General features: G+C 41.2%; 3 protein-coding genes and 1 pseudogene across 3 annotated transcripts; 2 read left to right on the forward strand and 2 right to left on the reverse strand.

Moving 5' to 3' along the window:
• Nucleotides 1-749: 749 nt before the first annotated feature.
• Nucleotides 750-8388, reverse strand: cog7 (component of oligomeric golgi complex 7). The gene is made up of 17 exons (XM_085170660.1): nt 7839-8388; nt 6121-6269; nt 5782-5898; nt 5266-5434; nt 5071-5153; nt 4851-4973; nt 4555-4753; nt 4337-4464; nt 3301-3455; nt 3051-3167; nt 2861-2926; nt 2546-2732; nt 2299-2439; nt 2066-2149; nt 1857-1971; nt 1606-1749; nt 750-1496 (listed from the first exon to the last, which is right to left on the reverse strand). The coding sequence occupies exons 1-17, from the start codon at nt 8002-8004 to the stop codon at nt 1330-1332; spliced, it is 2310 nt and encodes a 769-aa protein (XP_085026786.1). The 5' UTR covers nt 8005-8388; the 3' UTR covers nt 750-1329.
• A 487-nt stretch (nt 8389-8875) lies between these two features.
• Nucleotides 8876-9781, forward strand: LOC146512854 (uncharacterized; annotated as a pseudogene).
• Nucleotides 9782-9793: 12 nt separating this feature from the next.
• Nucleotides 9794-13480, forward strand: LOC146512855 (myeloid-associated differentiation marker-like protein 2). The gene has a single exon (XM_085170661.1). The coding sequence runs from the start codon at nt 11738-11740 to the stop codon at nt 12629-12631; it is 894 nt and encodes a 297-aa protein (XP_085026787.1). The 5' UTR covers nt 9794-11737; the 3' UTR covers nt 12632-13480.
• A 43-nt stretch (nt 13481-13523) lies between these two features.
• LOC146512856 (putative protein MSS51 homolog, mitochondrial) lies at nt 13524-17056 on the reverse strand. The gene is made up of 6 exons (XM_085170662.1): nt 17040-17056; nt 16538-16687; nt 16322-16446; nt 15487-16050; nt 15254-15347; nt 13524-14097 (listed from the first exon to the last, which is right to left on the reverse strand). The coding sequence occupies exons 1-6, from the start codon at nt 17054-17056 to the stop codon at nt 13893-13895; spliced, it is 1155 nt and encodes a 384-aa protein (XP_085026788.1). The 3' UTR covers nt 13524-13892.
• Between the last annotated feature and the right edge of the window lie 3697 nt (nt 17057-20753).

The following is a 20753-nucleotide window of genomic DNA, read 5'->3' on the forward strand; positions in this document are numbered from 1 at the left end:
CTTTAATTTATAAACGCAGACAATTGCCAACAAACTGCAAACAACCTGACTCTGTACTGATGAGCTCAACATGTCCCTGAGGTTTTCATTACGGGACTCACTTGGTTCTGTTCTTGTTATATTACCATATAAAAGCAAAGTTGAGACATTTGTGTTTCAAATTTAAGGTCCTGAGTGGACTCTGAATTTAAGCAGTTCATAAGCAGTTCATAAGAGTCCTTGCGTACCTCATTCACTCAAACTGATTGCAGACTCATTCAGTTCCATCGCCATTTCGACTCACATAAGTTGCTTTGAAGATGGCAACTGACAGCATCTCAGATGCAAAAGCAACCAGGCCACAATTTCATATCACAGGGTCACACTAATTTGGGTCTTGCCACAGTCTCCAACCACCACTTTTTTTATGTAACTGTAGCATGAGCCCAAAGCTGCACACTCCATCTCCTGCTGCGATAAGGGACAACTACAAAACTGTCCGACCTGATTCGTCCACATTTTCAGTAGTTTAAATGTGTGAAAAGAGCTTTACAGCAAAGTCTTCTTTGCCTACTCGAGTCCCCTGACAATTAACCGTGACAGACAAGCCAATTTTCATGTCTTAAAGGTAGGAAGTGGAACATAAAACGCAATACACAGTTTACCACTGAGGGATCTTCATTCAGCGCTTGATTCAGTCCACTGAATTAAAATAATACACATAGCCACACACGTTTACATCCATGTTTTATATACACGTTTCCACCATACTGCATGTAAAAATATTAACCATGTCACCAGTTCAGCACACCCTCAACCTCAGAGACAGATCACTTTCTCCCTTATTTTTAAAGTTAAATTACCAGAAATGAATAAAGTTTGTCACTATTATTACCTAAATATAATTTAATAATTGCGATTTATTCATTAGCATGACAGACTTGTTTAAGTAGATTTAAATGCTCTGAAGCTTCCCCCGTCTTATAAATGCAGAAGTGAAAAATGACAAGTCAAGACACATTCCCCTTTTGGTTTCACTTGAAGGCATTGTCACTGGTGAGACATCATTTCAAACTCACAAACATTAATCAGTTAAAAAATTAAAATTAAAAAAAAAAAAAAAGGTCAGACCTGCCCTTATTTGAATCTTGTCCCATAAATGCCATATTTAGACACAAATGTCTTTAAATGCTGCAGCTGTCAGCGAGATTAGTCACTATGATATTAGGGGAACTGTAACATGTAAACCAGCTGATATTAACATCACATTCTTCTGTTTGTTTACAACACAGGACGTCCCCAGGGTCGCCCTTGAAGCCATGCAACCTATCGAGTCCTTTTGCTTTTCTCTTAGTAGTCGATGCTCCGAAGTGCAGCGATAGTGGACGTCAGTCGTCGAGGCAACAGCTTGGCGGTCTGTCTGTACTCTTGTGGTTTAGTCCTAAGTAGAGTTACGATATTTTGCAGGGTGCGAGACGGCTGCAGGCCCAGGGCGTCCATCACGTTACTCAGATAGTCTGTGGAGCAGAAACACAAATGTTCAGATATAATTTTGGGCTATCGTGAATTTCAATTGATCCCCAAGAGAAGGAGTACGTCATCTGTCCTGCATTTTAGTTACTGTACCGATATCCGTGGCCAGTTGTTTAGTGGAATGAGTGCTCAGCTGGGGGATCAGTAAAATGGCATCACAGTAGGTCTGCATGGTTGCCCGAGCAATGGAGCCCAACCAGTAGTCTGCTGTGTTGTCCAGCTCAGTAAGCTCATCACCTGAAAGAGAAGGAGAAGGTGTTTGAGAAGGGCACCAGATTACAAGACATCTCCTTTTCAAATGTCTTTGACTTTAGGGAAAATTGAGGGGGATAATATTCAGTAACCTTGCTCTGGAGGGAAAGGCAACTTCCCAGCATGTAAGGCCATCTCTAAAGCCGGGTCCTCTTGTGTCACAAAAGGCTCCAAGTGGAGTGGGAGAGACATCAGGTACTGTCCTATCTATGTGGAGGGAAAAGTCATATGGTCTCTGTAAATATGTACAAATACCATTGTATCCTGTTTATTTATATTTATCAAATGAAAGTTCACTAACATTAGTGATGTACTCTTGTGGTGACAGGCTGAAATTAGGCAGGTCCTCCGTGTAGCTCTCTCCAAGACCAGGTGATTCTTGACTCTTAAACAAGAAGCACAAATCAAACAGATTAAACGGATACGGCATATCCACCACTCGAGTGCGCAAACTCAATCCAAAAGCTTTCAGCACACATGCACTCAAATCATCTTGATCCTTATTTGAAATTAAATAACGCAGAAACTTGACACCTCCATCTTGGAGACGAGGCAGAGCTGGTGCTTGATCTGCATGAAGACCGAGTCAAAGGCCAGCTGGTTGGCCTGCTGATTGAGTCTGGTCAGAGCCGTCCTAGGCTCTGCTAACAAGTTGGAGTTACCTGTGCCTTTCTCCTGCGAGGGACAAGCAGAAATAGGAGAAAGTGTCGGGTAAGAAGAACAGCTACAGAAGGACCCTGATAAACCAAGTGTAAGGGTTCAATACAGAAAACTGCCACACCTTTAACGAGTAAAGAAGTTCCATCAGATTGTTGTATTCAGCCACATTTCCCCTCTGAAGGTAGTTGTATTCTTGCCAAGGGTTTTTGGTGGCACTCTTTCTTTCTGTGGAAGTGGCCTCCTGGATGCCTGCCAGGCTGCGTGGGCTGTACGACTCTGACAAGTACTTACCTGCCGTGGCCAGGATCCTATGGGACAGATCGCAAAGTAGACATTTTCTTTAAAATTCCAGATCAGCTTCTTGACTGTGTGCTCACTGTCAAATGAGATGATGGTGTTGGGTAAAAATATTCATTCAGTAAAAAGATTCACTCACTTGTTTGACAGCTGTTGTTCAAAGGCCCCACATTGTCTAAGCAACTCTCCACATGTGGAAATGATCCTGCAAACAACAATATTGTTTTTTAAAGTAAGAAGACAGTTTTTTTCATGCAATAATTTGCAATCCAAGTGAATTATAACAAAAGGGTTTGTTGTTGTTTTTTTGTTATTAAAAAGGTAATAACCTGACTGAGTTCTGGAAAGCCGTCCAGTCCTCCTGGAAAACTGATGAACTTGGTGTGTCCTCAAGCTTACACTTCTTCCTGATCGACTGGAGTGTTGTGGAAAAGTCTGACACATACCTAGAATCAGCACCACGTCAAAGCTGGTGAATCATCTACAGTAATGCTAAAATCAGACAAACTATATCTAGAGATAAAACATATCTGTAGCAATCCATGCAGTATGTGGCGTATGTGAGTAGAGGCTCTTTACTTGGTGAAGAGGGCTTTGAGAGCTTTGAGGAGGCCACACACTGCAAGTCCATCAGTCAGTCTGACACAGCGGTCCACAGCAGCACCAGCCAGGCCAAACAACTTGCCTACCGAGTGGCTCAACTCTTCTACGCAATCAATTACCTCCCCATGTTCCTGTAGTGGAGTGTGCGAAACAGGACAAAATGGACTATTATGCAGACTATACTAGTTTCACTGCTACATACAAACACTTTTTTAGATTATGAATCTGAGCAACTTAACCCTGTAATGGCGAGGTGTTTTTTAGATTTCTACATCATCAGTGTGATCTGTTTTCCTTAAAAGCCTGAATAAATTGCACAAAAATGCCAGATGTAGCAAAATGATGCAAATTAAAAGCCAGATATGCAAATTGATATTTCATTAATTTTGTCATTTGTGAGATGATTTAATAAACACTCCAGTGATGGTGGTGTGTAGTGCCTTGTTCCTTCAAAACTTTGTGTCGTTTTGCTGCAAATGATAAGTCCTCAAAATAATTGTGCTGGAGGAGTTCTGCAGCTGTTCCTCACTTTTTCCCTTTTTGCTTTTTTTCTAACCTCGTTCAGTTTTACATGATGCACTTCTCCTGTAATCCTCATCCCATGGAGTTTAGGAACAGTCATGACTTTCATTCATCTGTAAACAGTTTTTGGGTGGATTCTTTTTAGACATCCATTTAGCTTCTGACTTCATGCATCTATTCTAAGGAGAAGTGAAACTTGTTTTCACAGACAATAGGTCCTACCAGTCTTTCTAGGGAACAGCAGACTTTATCAGCAAGTAAACTTTGTTTGAATACCGGGAGGGGCACAAGAACACTTCAAATCTCTCAGTAACTGGAACACCTGACTGACAACTTGACAAGTTGTTAGCAAACAGGTTCACAACTCTTTCTGTTGTTAGTTCAGTCAGATCATATGTGTAGAATTATGATTTGGATAAAGATCAGACTACAAGTAATTACTGTAAAAATTCTAGTTATTTCAATAGTTCAGTTTCTGGTGTGCTCTAACCAAAGGCACGGCGCTGATTTGGATGAGAAGGTGAGCTTCCTCCAGATCTCCATAATGTAGCTGATAAGATTTATAGGGATCATACAGCACGCAGACCAGCTCGCTCAGCTTCAAGAGGTTATGTTCACCTGCAGTAGAAATAAGACCAAACATGAAGAGAACACTTTATGTTGTCATCTTCCATGAGCAGTATTTACACATATGGTTCAGGTGCATACCCAGGTGTGGCAGCATGGCTGCTTCAAGGTTGTGTCCAAAGGTGGACGTGGTGTGATGGAGCTCCAGCAGAGTCCCCAGACGCTCCTCTTGGGCTGCCCGCTCCATGGCCGTGCTCAAGCACACAGGTATGGATGGCACCATGGCCCCCAGAGACTGTATCAACAACACTGTCACCACTTCATAAGGGTTCTTGAACACCTGTGTGGATCCAAGATAAAAAAAAAAATTAGCACTACAGAGTGTTAGCAAAGTAAAACCCATCAGGTGTCGATCTTGGTACTGCAGTCCATCTCACCTGGCTGCTCCACTGTATTTGGCCGTGCCAAGTGGAGAGCAAGGTGTCGTAGAATTCAGACAGCTGCTGATTCAGACTGAGCTCGCTCTGGGAGAGATCCTGCCATATACTCAGCAACTGGCCCTGAGAACAGCAAAACAGACAGTCATGCACAGATGCAAATATATCAGAATATGCCTTTGTGGAGATTTATAAGTCACAGAGATGCAGTGGTGCCTACCTTGTGACACTTGTAGTAGTACGCAAGAAGCTGCGGCATTCTGTCGATCTCTGTGAAGACTTTAACAAACAGCTTGGCTTGGTCTGTAGAGAGGCAAAAGCATGTGATGTTTGTACAGTGTAAGCAAACTACAGCAAACCAAAACAGTAAGCACTGAATAAATTCAGGAAACAACACTTTCTCTGGGGTTCTTACCTACAGACATGGAATTAAACGTTGCTACTATCTGTGGGCTGGCCATGGCCTCCAGTCTGTTTTTCAAAGCCTCCAGGTGAACACACTTATCAGAGTAGTCTGGTGTGTCCACTAACATGGCCAGACTGTTCTGCATGCTGGTTAGCTTAGAAGAAATTACTTTAAAGTCCTGAAAAAAGGAAAATATGGTTACTATCGTTACCGTCAACATCTGCACAATATCATAATATTATATAATTAGCTTTCAAAGGATAAAAACTAATTACAATAGCACTGTAATTACACATTACTCATCCAGTGCCTTGAAAGAGGTTTGACTCTACAGTGGATCAGTTTACAGGATGTGTTGAGTACACTCAGAAAGTTAGATTAAATAACAAGATTAAAGTGCTCCAATATTCTGATCTCTAACACGCATATGAGCCAGTGTGAGTCACATCAGTTCATAATTGGTAAGCAGCAAGGCAGGCAGAAACAAACCAAGAAAAGCTCTGCGGCAGAGTCTTCCTTTCATACCTGTGTTTTGAAGGTCTCCTCAATGTCTGCACTCAGTGTGCTCCATTTGTCTGCTTCCTGCAACGCATCAGCTGCCAGCTGCATTCGACTCTTCACCTGATCTATCTCCACCAGGACCTGGTTGAAAAGATGCATGAAACATACAGTTCAAGCCTCAGAAGTACGGAGTACTGTGCACATTTGAGTCCAGTGCTAGACTTTCACTATTATAATGCTTACTATTAAGCAAATTATTTCAAAAACACAATATACAAAGTATGTATACATGTTCTCCTAATGCACTAGATCACATTTAAATCCTGAATACACTTGAAGTAAGTGTTGGAACTGTGCACACACCTGCATGGACTGCACTGTCTCCTGCTCAAATTTCTTGATGTCCTCTTTAACCATGACCATTTGCTCCTTTAGAAAGGAGGCCTCCTGTTTCAAAGCCTCCACATCTCTCTGCACTCGGGGCATATTTTGAAGGGCTTGGTTACTGCTCTCTACACAACAAATGAAAACAACTCTAACTTTTTAACATGTCATAGTTAAATTCAACACAATTTTATCCATGCAGTACAGGTACACAGTATAAATACAAATGCCAAGGCGCTTGATATCGTAATGTAGAAACCCACCAACTCTGTAAACTCAGTAAACTGTAAACTTCCCTTTCTGTTAGTGAAAAGAAGTTTTACATATTTAGCTGAGATGTCATGGAAAAAGGAATCCAATTTCAACAGTATTTGTTAGTTTTTCCTACATGATAAAGAAAAGATTCTGTAGGAAGTGTAAGAAAGGTGTCAACAACTGAAAACACATTTTGAATCTCAAGAGTTTATTTCTTTCCTGATTAAATAAAAGTTAACAATAACAACAATAACAACAACAACAATAATAATAATAATAATAATAATTAGGGCTTAAACAGATCCCATCATACTGAATCATACTTTTTATTAATCTCTGGCTCTCTTCCACAGCATGTCTTTTATCCTGGCTTCCTTCTTTCAACCGGTCACAGCACATTGCTGTCCCTCCCTGAACCTGGTTCTGCTGGAGGTTTCTTCCTGTTTAAAGGGAGTTTTTCCTTCCAACTGTTGCCAATGTGCTTGCTCATTGGGGGTCATATGGTTGTCAGGTTTATCTCTGTATTTATTATTGTAGGCTCTAACTTACAATATAAAGTGCCTTGAGGCGACTGTTGCTGTGATTTGGCGCTAGAACTGAATTGAAGAAATAAAGGTAAAAGAACACCAGAAAATGTTCTGGTAGTTTATTGGCCAGACTGACCTTCAATTTTACAACAGAAGGTTTCTGGTAATTAACAGAAAGTTCTATAGTCAATAGTGAAAAACTATTAATTTTTTTATGTCATTTAACTGTTTGTTTATCACTTTCGTATATTATTCATGACAAACAGAGATCTTTATAAGCAAGCAAAAACTGTTAAATTACACAAGTACAAATTTTAAGCCAGCTCTGACACCTCTGATCTAGATACACAAACTCTTAAACTGATGTATGAATAGAACATAAATCTTCTCAAAGACAATTTCTCATTACGTGTTCTGGTCATGTCTAACAAGTCATTTTCTCATAGGTGTTTGTCCAGGTAGAGATCCGGTGAATGTAAAGGCCACAGTAGATGATTCGTATAATTTTCCTACACCTAAAGCCATTCAGTGCTCACTACTGACCTGCTGATGGGGACACCATGACTCTTTCTGTAAAGTTTTCATTTAATTTGTGATCAGAAGATTTCATACAGCATGCAATTTCCAAATGCACAAACCATAGTCCTTAATGACAACATAGACACATGGTCACGTGGTTATGGTCCTTTTTAGAGGATTGTGGGGCAGCTGAATTGTATTGGTTCTACAGAAATATTTATAAAACTGACTTTGCCGTTTATATTAATGCAATAAATGCAGCAGAAATGTTCTTGTAGCATACTGCATTAACTGTAAATGGGACGTAGTTTACTAAGTTAACAGTGTAGGTCATAAAGGCAAATTACAATGGTGAGTACATCCTCTAATGACCAATGGCCAATGCAAAGTACTGACCCTCGATAGCATTGTTGACTTCCTGGATGAAGACCTGCAGCTTCATGACCAGTGTAGCAGCGTGTGCGTCTGCCTTCCCCGGCGCGTCCTTCTGCACCACCTTGAAGGCACCATTCACCCAGTCCTTCACGTCGAAATCATCGTCCAGGAATTTAGAGAAATCCATCTCGCTGCTTCGTTCGGTCAAACTCTTCCGCTGCAGTCTCTGTCATCGACCCATTTCTATCGTTACGCTAGCTAATTTTTCCCCAGCACCGGCTTCGACACGAATATAAAATAAACAGCCCACGAAAATGAAATTATCATGACAACTAAATAGAGTTCCAACAATGCGACGGCCTCCTCCAGAGTTATTTTCAAAGGTTTACGGCTTTAAAAGACTACAGGGAGCACATATTTCTAACTAGTACTGACTGCAGTGGTAATGCTGACAACAACTTCCTGTAGCGCTTTCTATTTACCTTCCCCCTAAAAACAAATGCTAAAAAAACGGGCCGGCTGCCCAATAAAAATCCCATCAACAGACTGAGGAATGTGCGTTCTTTGTAAACAAAGTGTAAATATCTGTTTGTTTTTTAAGAAGTATGATATCTTGAGGGCAGCTCATAAAACAGTAGCACATAAAGTGGCGAAGAGGGGTTACATTAAATTGATCCGTACAGAAACATTGATAAAGGAACCGTAAATGGGATTTCTTGGAAAGTGGACAACCCCAGGTTAAAACATTCTACCAATCAAAGTCAAAATTAAAGTTAAAAACATTACATCCGAACATATTTTATTATTTGTAGTCATAGCCAATACACACTTAACTAGGGTGACCAACCGTCCTCTTTTCCCCGGGGGAAAGTCATTGTATAGACATATAGTCTCTGGGCTGCGTGGCTGTGACTCTGTACACTGGTTATTTGCTGTACCCTGGACCCAGTGAATATGCTATGCTACGATACATAACGGAGACCCAAGGACAACTCCTGGGGAAAATGTTAAACTGTGGGCAAAAGACTGCCAAGTTTTTCTGCAGAGAGTTAAATTCCTACATCTACCACTGGAAACTCAAGACAACTGAACAATATTTTCAGGAGTTTGGGATTCAGTTTGTTGAAAAAAAGAGGTATAAAGTTGCATTCTCTGGATGGCCTCTTACATATCCACCTCATCGAGGATCAGGATTATGCACATACAACTGTAAAAAGGTGTGATATCCTGATGTTTGTTGAAATGGTAACGCACTTGCTTCACCTCGATCCAAAAAAACGAATGACACCTGATCAGGTGCCAGACTATGCGTTTACAAAAGTGTGCCCTGCTTGCACCAGTGTAGCTCCTATGTTGAGTCCTGTTATGAACACATAAACTACTTAAGGACAAAGAAGAACGAGGCGTCAGATAGCAGGACAGAGTCTCCACACCAGCCCACCTCTGACACCAAAGTACCTGCCCAAAGTAACTTCCCTCCCTCTGCAGTGGAGAGAAAAACACTAGTGAGCCCCCGCAGCCAAAACGGTCTTCTCCCTTCAGCTCAGAGGAACAGCCCCAACCTCATCAGGCCCAGTCAGAGTAAAAATGCTGAGACAATTCCAATGAAAGCACTGTGTAAAAGAAAGCATATGGAAGAAGATAAAAAGGATATGAGTGATGCAGAGCTTAAAAGAAAAAAGACTGACTGGAAAGATGTGCACAGAAAAACACTGTACCAACATGAAAGATCAGATCATGACCAAAAGAAAAACCACTGTTCTAGGGGTCCATCCTGCTCAACCAGTGGCTACAGGACACAGAATTCCATCTCGCCAAGTAAGAGGAAGCCAGATAAAAACATCTTTGAGACGTCAAATAAGAGGGCCAGAACCAAGTGCGAAAAAAGCAAGAGCCACACCTTTAATGACAGTTGGGCTCAGGACCACCGTTGCAGAGAAGCAAAAGGAAGACAAGCAGAGTAACAGGTGGAGGATTGGCAAAGGAAGGGTAAGTGGTCTGGGTGGCGTGGTACTGACAGAGATGATCTGATGAGTAGTTCTTCTAATAACTATGACGGCTAGCACTAACTGCGGTTAGCTGAAGACTTGGCGAAGAGTGATGGTAAGTGCTGGTATTAAATACCGGCAGCTCTATTGCCGGCAGGTGTGGAAACACACATGAATGCAGTGACTCAGCTTAGGGGTGGAAACGGCGACTCTGTGGAAAAACCTGGCACTCACCCGGACCATGACAATCAGTATGTAGTGTCACTAACACTGTGGGACTCTATAGGTTTCTCTGGTCCCTTCCTCAATCTTGTCCTTCAGTGCTGCAACCACTGCATGTCATTAACGTCTGTCTTCTCGTTCCAGGAGATTTTCCCCTTCTCTATACTCTCCTGGGAACATTAATCCATCAGTGTCAGATGAACTGTTCAAACTGTACCTCAGCTGTCCTGAACTCTTCATTCTTAACCTTACCTTGTTAACAGGAAACAGGGGAGTTAGAGGATTAGACGGGTGACATGAAAGCAGATCCTGAGAAGTAATGAACAAGGCTGCATGTGAGCACATAGATAGGGAATCGAGAGAAGGAGGCGGTAAATTAGGCAGAAGATATGTAAGTGCCAGGCTGCTACTACTAACTAACACAAGAACAAACACAGCAGAGGCTGGTCAACAAAGCAATTCATAGATTCTCTTCAGAGAAAGCCTAAGCGGTCACAAACACACAGATCACATGAAGCAAAGTCAAAAGGCACTTTGGCACTGGCAGTGTCTTCTGCATCAATTTGAGCTCCTCAGATTACATTGCCTCCACAGGAAAAAGTGTGGTTTCTAAGACAGGGCAGAGAGCGCACTAAACTAAACTAAACTAAACTAAGGTGACCAACCGTGTCCCTGGACATGTACACTTTTCACGTTCTGTCAGGGGTGTCCGGGGGGATTTTCGAGATTGATGAAAATGGTTCTTCTATAGGCCTACAGAGGATCCATGTGTGAAGTCATCCCAGAACTGCTGCTTTGTGGGTGGTTGTTCTGCCTCACAGACGGGACAGAGCATGCCTGATGATGTTTAAAAGATGCAAAAGCGCAAATGCAGCTTTTCAGACGAACTGCAAAAGAAATTTCCCTCATACCGTCCCGGTACTGGCCATTTTTCTTATACAGATGAGGCCTTACTTCTGTACCATTACTTAATTCCAGAGGTTTTTCAGTTATCTTTTTGCACTTGTTGTCTTGTAAACCCTATATGACATTTTTTATTTCACCATTCATTAACTGCATAGAGAAGGCATCATTTGAGTATGTTAAAATTTTCTTTAAGCAAACAGCATTATTAACGTTCTTCATGACTGGGCCAAGTGTCCTGTTTTTTGGAAATCAAAATAGTCCCCCTGCACTTAACAGTGTTTAGAGGGAATGACAATCAGTGGCTTTCACAGATCTGCATTTAACTATGTGTTAGAATTCAAAAATCACTTCGATTAGGTTCAATTTTTCATCAGAGATAGCTGACAGAAGTTCCTGAGTGGGCATGTGCATCTTGTGCATCTTCTGCTGGCCTTTTATTTTATGATGTTACACTGGGTCTTTTTGAACAATTTGGGTTAAAAAAGAACCAGAATATATTGAAAGAGTTAATCCACACTAAAAACAAACGGTGTTCTCTGGGAAACCATGGTTTTACACACTGTTGACATTCTGTAACTTTTCATATCCTTTCCATGTGCTGTGACAGACATTTATCACTACACTGAGATCAGTCCCAGAAAGTTATGCAAAATGAAAGGCAATAAAAGATTGCATAGAAAAACAGGGCTGTGAAGCAACGGAAAGCATAGATCAAACATACCTCAGTGGGTGCTCAGAGCAACCTGGGAGCTCATACATAGGTTACGCAGGTATTTTAACAGTTGTTCGGTTCAGTTTAAAGAGATGGGAATACTTGATGATATTAAGAACACAGTGTCGCAGGCTGTGTTCACTCCTTCCACTCTGATGTCCGGGCGAGGAGGGCTGCACATGGCTCAGATATTACTGTGTCTGGTTACATTTGTCATAAGTGCCTTCAGAGGAGGGAGCAGCCATACCTACTGGATCTACGCCATGTTTGCCTGGTCTTTCTGTCCCATCATGACCCTCGTCATCACCATCGTTGAGATGTTCAAGCTTGACCTACTGCTCAAACTTTGCCTGGACTGGAGAGATTTCACCACAGGGATGGCCATGTCCTCCGCGCTTATGACTGTCAGCGTTGCTATTTTCTATGCCAATTTCTACATCTGCCGGACATGCCTGCACGGGTGGATTGTGAGCATATTTGCTTTCTTGTCCGGCATTGTCTACATACTCGAAGTGGTGAAGGACAAGATCTTTGATAAGAGTACGGGGAGCTACCTGTCCGCCCTACCAGGATTCATGAAAGTTATGGAGGCTTTCGTGAGCTGCATCATTTTTGTGTCCCTGACCGGTTACAGAGACTCCTTCCCTCTGATCTTGTGTGTTGTAGCATACGCCATTCCATTTCCCATTATCCCTTTAATCATTGCTACCAACATCCTCAAGAAACTCAAGAATTGCTTGCCTTTTAATCTGGACAGGTTTGTCTTTATATTCCTGGTCATCTCCGTTGTGCTCTATGTATTTACTGCTATCATGTGGCCCATTTTTATGTTCAGACACAACCCTCGCCCCAGTGACTGTCCACCCAGCTATTGCATATGGGCCATTCAGTTCATGGTTGCCTTTTTCACCTATGTCAACCTCATTCTATTCGTACTGGACCTCATTTTCACTCTGCTTGGTATCTGTGGCTTTAAACGCCCATAAACTGGTGCCTTTCTTTGTCATTCAAAATTCTTTTAAGTTGTACTTCAGGTTAACAAACACCAAAAAAGGGTTAAAATCTCATTTTTGAGTTTCTATAATGCTTTCTGAAACTGGTATATTGAGGTCCATGTAAATAGACTAAAGCATATGGGTATAACACACTTGTGTTTAATCTGCATCAGCACTTCAGGATATTAGGATATCATTGTTGGGTAGCTTGACAGATAGCTCTACAAAGTTTAATACCATGAATGTGGATTATAATTTCTGTTTTTTATAGTTTTTGTATTTTTACATTATAAAATTGAGTATTTGAATATTGCTTTGTTATGTTTTGTCAAACTGAAATGCACAATGAGTATTTGAAGTGAGGCATGAGTCAGTTTTGTGTGTCCTCCCTCTGCCTCACTGTCAGATTCTAAGTTTTATCTCCCCCACATTAACATTTGTGTTATCTCACAGTAACAGCTCCTTACTACAACGCTCTTATTAACAGAATACTTTTACAGCAGTCCTTGTCATTTTCCACCTGCAGCTACTTGTGTTGAAATCCACTTATTTGATTCAATATTATATAGTATTCATAATCACGTCAAGCTCTGACCTGCTATTTATCATATATTCCTGACTGTGCGCACTATTGTGATCATTCAAGGTTGGTGACAATCACCTATTTAAAAGCTATCTTTGTACGTATGAATACAGTTTTGGGGGGATTTGTGCTTCGTTCTTGCTACAAATGTGCTGCACGTTTCATTTCCTCTGCCTAGAGGAAACTGACTGAGTGATTTTTGTTTTAAGATGTTGCAAAAATAATAAATTTAGTGCCTGAAAAACTTTTGACATATTGTCCTTTTTAATTAAAAAGCACAAGGTGACAACGTTAATGAAAAGTTACTTTTATCATATCATGGTTATTGTAACAGCAGATGAAAAAAGAGGCCATAACCAAAAGATTAAAACCACAGAAGACAGCAAACTATTACTATAACATTTTACCCTCTACACACAATAATACATCTCAGGCAGTATATTCAAATGTCATCACCGTGGCTGTTGAATGCCATCAAACTGAGATAGTGAGAATGCAAATGCAGCAGGGACATTGCATAGTAAGTAGCCATCAGGCAGAACCTATTCAGCAAATGTACACATTAAGTAGTATTTTTTTTTTTAAACTACTTTAAGAAAATAGTTAAAGTTCACGTAAAAACAAAACTTTACAGTCCCAAAGCTGGAAGAGTCAGCACGCTGCTGTTATTCAGGCGTCCTCTGGTTCTTCAAACTCCACAGTCTCCAGCAGACCCTGAAAACAGAAGTAGTGGGAGTTGCAGTAGACCGGAGGTTTGTGGGCACATGAGTCCACAACTTCTGGCTTTAGTGATGCAAAAGGGTTGGCTCCACTTCCTTTCATGTCCATTTCCAGCTCCAGCAGAATTTGCAAAGAGTAGGTCATCTCTGTCTCACTGCAGACGGAGAACAAGCAGACATGATCAGTCGACATTACACGCAGCAAAGCATGGCAAATGGGCACATTAGCTCTCAGTGATAAAAGAGCAGAAGCAGTAGAAAGTTTAGGCTCAGCAGACTGCTGTGCACTTGTAAGATATAATGTATAATACAATAATGAAACTGACAAGCATGTCACCTGATTAGAATGTAAAAATGACTGTTACAGTATAGCTTATTAAACTGAAGATCCCACATGACGCCACTTAACGCAGGATCTTCTCATTTCCCCAGAATTAGTCGCTCAGGTTCTTACTCAAAACCCCTCACAGATCTCTTGTTTATTCTGCCACGCCTGTGTAGCTGAAATATTCTCGCTGTCTGGCTGTATCAGCATCAGCGCCTGTAAATGCAAATGACCCGGTGTTCCTCACAGGCCTCGTGGGCTGTGCCTTCCCAGTGATGGACAAAGCACTCGTTTTTTTCATTGTCCCATATTATCAGCATCAGTCCGTTAAAGATCTGTTTGAATGAGTAGTTCTCCAAAGCTGCAGGTGCATATTCCCACTCACTGAGGTTATACAAGGCCAAGATTCCTCATTGGCCTTGTAAAAAAAAGATGAAAAAGCTGCTCTTTAATTCTTTATAATCCAAATACTGAAGATGTATTCTGGATTTAATTCTAAAGAAGTAATGTTTGGCATTACTCTTGAACTTGCTGGGTTTTACTGCAGCAGTTTCAGCTGCTGACTGTGATGGTGAGTAATCTTATCCTTAAATACACACCGCTAAGAATATTCTTACTCCCAGTAAACAAATTAGGATTGTTATGCTACACACTGTAGCTTTAAGTAGCATTAGCATGCCATAACAATACTATCAAAAGTCCTCATCATGTAGAACAGCCAAGGTTTTCTTAGTTAATGTTGTACTATATTTGATTATTATTGATGAACTAACATGTAAACAGAACGTTAATGTAGTAGTTGAGGGAAGCCGAGCTCATTTTAACTATTCTAGACAGCAGTAACTTCATATCTGCAGTAAAATAATGCGGTGTAGATCACAATGTTTCCCTTTAGCAATGAAATATCATAAAACAGAAATGTCACCAGAAAAGTTAATGAACCTGAAAACTAAATATAAATGTAATAAGGTCAAAATGTCACTTACGTGAGAGCAGTGAAGAGAGAAGGAATTTCATAATCTCTGAGAAGCAGGAGAGTTGGAAGCCAACCCTCGTCCAGACCTTGGCTGGCATCAAATCCTTAATAAAAATAAATAAATAAATTTAAAATAGGAAGGTAAGAACACCAAATAATGAATGAGATCTTCTAACTTTTTATTGTTCAGTAAGAAACATACACACTATTATGTGTTAATATAAGTGAGAAAAAATTTCTCACCAGGATGAAATCCAACCACCAGATCTGGCTTGGCTGCCTCCTCTTTCTCCACCAGCTCCTCCCAGAACTGATGGTAGAGGCCCTTGTAGGCGCTGATGTAGACTCTCTGTTTGGGTCCAAAAGCTCTGAGGGGAGGCCTCACGATAGGGCCGTCCACCACCTCAGGCCCCACCATGACTATTTCGATCCCCTGGTGTCCAGGGAACATGTTGTTCAGCTCATCGTAGTCGGTCAGCCTGGCTGACAGAGTCTCAGTGTGGCCTGCTCCCACCAGGTGAATGGTGAGTGGTTTGGATAAAGGGTTTAGACCAAACAGCCTCATCCCCCAGGCTATTGTCAGGGGCCTGGAGAAGAACTCACTGCAAACCCTCCACAGCGACTGCTTCAGATCGTCATCATCTGGCCGAGGCCGACCAGCGTTGGTCCACAAGTCGTTCATGTTTTTTCCATTTAAAATGGGATCGAGGCGTGCTGTGAGAGCTCCCTGCATGGAGAGCCAGTCATCGAAACCTTTTACCTCAGACTGGGACTTGGACCATTTTTCTGTAGGAAACGGAAGGTCTCCTGAAGACAAATAAAACTGGCAGTTTGAGCAAGGTTAAAATGGTTTGTTAATTTTTTATTTTAAATTCACATTATTACTTTAGCATAACATTGTAAAAAAAATATATCATAGCAGTTTACAGATTCACACAAAACCCCCAGTTTCCCTCTGGGGTTGGGTCAGACATGGCATGTAGTGGAAGAAAATCTGCTAAATCAGACATTTGAAGCAACCCACTATGTCGGATACTTTATTCCTTTTATGGAATAATTGGAAGAATCTGCAATTTACCTTTAAACACAAGCCACTCCACAACTCTGTCGATGGCAGCCAGTCGCAGCTGTGAGCAGGACTTCTTGTGCTTGGGCCAGTCTTCCTTCTGACACTCTTTACAGCAGTAGTAAGCATTCAGACACCTGGAGAGGAAAAAAAGATCTGGTCTGTACTGGCAGTACAAACTCACTGGATAAAATCTGAATACACTGCTTTTTTACTCTCTCTCTTTACCTGGAGCAACGCTTTAGCTTCTGTGGGTTGGAAAGTTCATTCGGTCGCTTTTCACAATAAGCACAGATTTTGAAAGATTCCTCCATCTTCTCAAACATCTCTTTTTGGGACCGGAAAGTCATGCTTTTACCCTTGGTCTGCTGAACAGCCCTGGAAAGGAAGATTCAAATTATTAAAGATCAACGGGATACAGCTGATCAGAGGCTGAAGATGACAAATATCATGCCATGTGTTCATCATACTCTTATACTCATGCTGTAACATTCAGTTCTTTTCTCAGTGGTGGGTGGGAAGAGCATTTTTTGCTTTAAGCAAAACAAGTGGAAAAACCATACATTCCACTACCTCCGTGTTTCAAGACTGAAAATGGCAATTCAAACTTCATGCTGTCGGTGAAGGCCCTGCTCCTCTTGCATGTGCTTTCACTCATCGGCCACTTTCACAGTGCTCTGTGAAAATAAATGCACATTTAATAAAATTGGACTCCACACATTCCACTTACCTCTCCATTTCCGTCATCTTGAACCGAGCAAATGAGTGTGACACAGACGCTTTTCAGCTGCTTCCTCTGCTGCTCCTCTGCTTTTATGATATGTGAGCGGTCTGTTGGGGGGCTGCAGTGCCAGATATAGCACCTGTGCTCTGCCTTCTAGAAACGTCTGACAACTCCAGACCATTCCTGACTTCACAAGAGCCAGACTCACATGAGGAGGTAAAACGCATGAATGAATGAGTAGATGTACGAGTAGGTTTTATGACGTAACAACCCCCTAAAAATGTAATTTATCATTGCATTTATGGTGTTACGGTTGTTTATTTATCGCATTTAGCAATAATTTGTGGGTTTGATATACTTTCACCCCAAATTACTTTATTATTATTTTTATAACTGATTTATTGCCCATGGTTTTAATAGTAAACCTGGCCCAGAGTATGTACCTCTGGTATTTACACATAGCCTAATAGAAGATTTTTGCCTAAACCTGAATACATTTTCCTCCTGAAAATAAAATGATATAAAGAGAATAAAACCAATCAGGCAGAAAGCTATAAAGAAACACTTTTTCCACTAGTCCAAAACATGCCTTGGGCCTCTTAATGACTTGTCTTCCTATAGCTTTGTGTTACAACTTCTGTCCACTAGAGGTCAGTGTCGCCCCACCAGGTCTGCTCTCTAGAAACGGCGTCAAATAGATTTATTGGTATCCATCAGTGAAAGCAACATTTTGACCCAAAAAAAGGGTGATTCTAAATTAATAAAGACTTTTATCATTTAGATTTTATGCTTGAATGTTCACAAGTCACTTTGTTAGGTACACCTGCGATCGACTTTAATTCTTCATTCGAGAGTCAACAAGGTAGATTTGGTCCATATTAACATAGTAACAGATCCGTTGCTGCAGATTTGATGGTTTCACATCCATGATGAGAATCTCCTATACATCCGCATCCTGACAGTGCTCGACTGGATTGCGAGCTGGTGGCTGTGGAGGCCATTTGAATAAAGAGAACTAATTGTCATGTTCAAGAAACCGGTTTCAGATGTTTTCAGTTTTGCAACATTGCATGTTATCATGCTGGAAGCAATCATATAAGATGAGTACACTGTGGTCATAAAGAAGTGGACACGGTCAGTAGTAATTGCTCAAGTAGGCTGCGGCATTTGCGACTCATCTGACCAGGAAATGCTTTTGCAATCATCTGTTGTCTAATTTCAGTGAGCGTGTGTGAAGTGTAGTCTCAGTTTTCTGTTCCTAGCTGACAGGAGTGACGCCAGATGTGCTCTTCTGTTCCCCACGCACTCACTGGATATTTTCTCTTTTTAAAAAAAATCTTCTGTGACAGTTAGAGATGGTTGTGTGGGGAAATGACACCAGATCACCATTTTGAATGCGATGAAACAACACATTTTTCTTTACGGTGGATCTATGTGCCATTTGCTACTGAGGGCAGAATTCGGCTTTTTGTCCATGCTTTAAACAAAATAGTGTTAATTTTAAAAAGCATTGTTCAGTTTTGTGTCCGATGGTTTCAGACTGGCTATAATACGGTGGCCCTGAGAGGCCAAACAGACTGCAACTTCAGAAAACACTTGCAAAAAGAAAAATGCTGCAAAAAGAAAAACACTTGCAAAAAGAAAAACGCTGCAAAAAGAAAAACGCTGCAAAAAGAAAAACGCTGCAAAAGCACACACAACATAACGGAAATGTTTCTGGGGAGACAATAACCAGACGGACCAGTTGCACAAACCAAAACATGCTAACAAGTGCACTGGGACTGGGTGACACTTCAAAGAAGTGGAAGCGGAGCGGCCAAAGAGTAAACTTTCAAAAGTAAGTTCTGAATATTATGTCACTTATTTATGTGCAAATGTTTAATAACGAGGAACATTAAAACATTACTGTTGGCCACATGCCAGCAAAGTTATGTGACATTAGCGATGTTTGTACTTTCAGCGTTTACTTTGTTTTAAAGCCTTTACTTTAAAATATACACCGTTCGATAGTCGACCTTAATCTTACAGAGAATGTGATGATTTTGTGGATAATTAAAGTCAGTCATATATCCACAAACACAACAAGCTGAAAGTCAGTGATGCTGCTCGGTTTGCAGTCCTGAATATCACGGCACAAGCAGGATTCACTGCACTGTTAATGTTAGCTATGTTATATTGCTGCCTCTGTTCGGTGGTGTCGAGCCAAACGGACTTTAACGTGTGTTTGAACAAGCTGACGGTTCACTCGTTAAGCTGAAAGAAAGATGCTTTAATCACAGGAGTCACACATGTGTCCACTTTACCATCTGGGAACTCTTCTTGTTTAGCACTTGTAATAACACAAACAAAATCCTCCTCCTCTTGTGCTGTTTTGTAGCAGTGTATACACCTGAGACTGTCACCTGTCTGTTCTGCACTCTGTCTTTTTCTTTCTCTCTGATTGTGTGATAAAAGTATGAACATGTATTTATAAGTTACACTTGTGTTTGAATCCTGCAGCTTATCACACATTTGATTTCCATGTGTGACAACTGCAAGTGTCCAGAGTGAGGACAGACTGAGGGACCCACTGCTGCACATCATCTGTGAGACTTTGCACCCCTGATGATCCACCAGGACAAACTCAGCAGTGTGTGAGGAAAAGGAGGAGGAAGAGCCAGCAGCAGCTGATAGATGGAGAGAATAGACAGACTGTTCCCTGTTTGTGAAGGACTGCTAGAAAAGTTTAGAATAACTAATTGTCTGTCCTGAATCAGTCTTATTAGGTAATGTTCAAATAATTTGATCATTCATGTTTTTTCAGTGTGGGAGAAAGTACTCAGGTATGAGGTGCCGCAAGGGACATTATTACTGAAACGCTCTCACACACACTACTGAAACGCTCTCACACACACACACTACTGAAACGCTCTCACACATACTACTGAAATTTTAGCTCTCACACACACTACTGAAACGATCTCACACACACTACTGAAACGCTCTCACACACACTACTGAAATTTTAGCTCTCACACACACTACTGAAATGCTCTCACACACACTACTGAAATTTTAGCTCTCACACACACTACTGAAATTTTAGCTCTCACACACACTACTGAAACGCTCTCACGCACACTACTGAAACGCTCTCACGCACACTACTGAAACGCTCTCACACACACTACTGAAACGCTCTCACACACACTACTGAAACGCTCTCACACACACTACTGAAACGCTCTCACACACACTACTGAAACGCTCTCACACACACTACTGAAACACTCTCACACACACTACTGAAATTTTAGCTCTCACACACACTACTGAAACACTCTCACACACACTACTGAAACGCTCTCACACACACACTACTGAAACGCTCTCACACACACTACTGAAACGCTCTCACACACACTACTGAAACGCTCTCACACACACTACTGAAAAACCAAGGCATTTCAGTTGAACAGGAAGGCGTTTCAGTTGAACAGGAAGGCATTTCAGTTAAACAGGAAGGCATTTCAGTTGAACAGGAAGGCATTTCAGTTGAACAGGAAGTTAATTCTTGACAAAGAAACTGAAGGAAAAAGTGGTAGATTTCAAACAAACCACTACACAGATGTCTACTCAGCAACCTGCTAGTTAGGGGTGGGTTTTTATAATCGATTTATCAATTAAAATCGATTCTGGCTTGGATAACGTGAAATCGATTCATTAAAATCCTGAATCAAT

The sequence above is a fragment of the Neolamprologus multifasciatus genome, chromosome 8 (assembly GCF_963576455.1).
Source record: "Neolamprologus multifasciatus chromosome 8, fNeoMul1.2, whole genome shotgun sequence".
NCBI lineage: Eukaryota > Metazoa > Chordata > Actinopteri > Cichliformes > Cichlidae > Neolamprologus > Neolamprologus multifasciatus.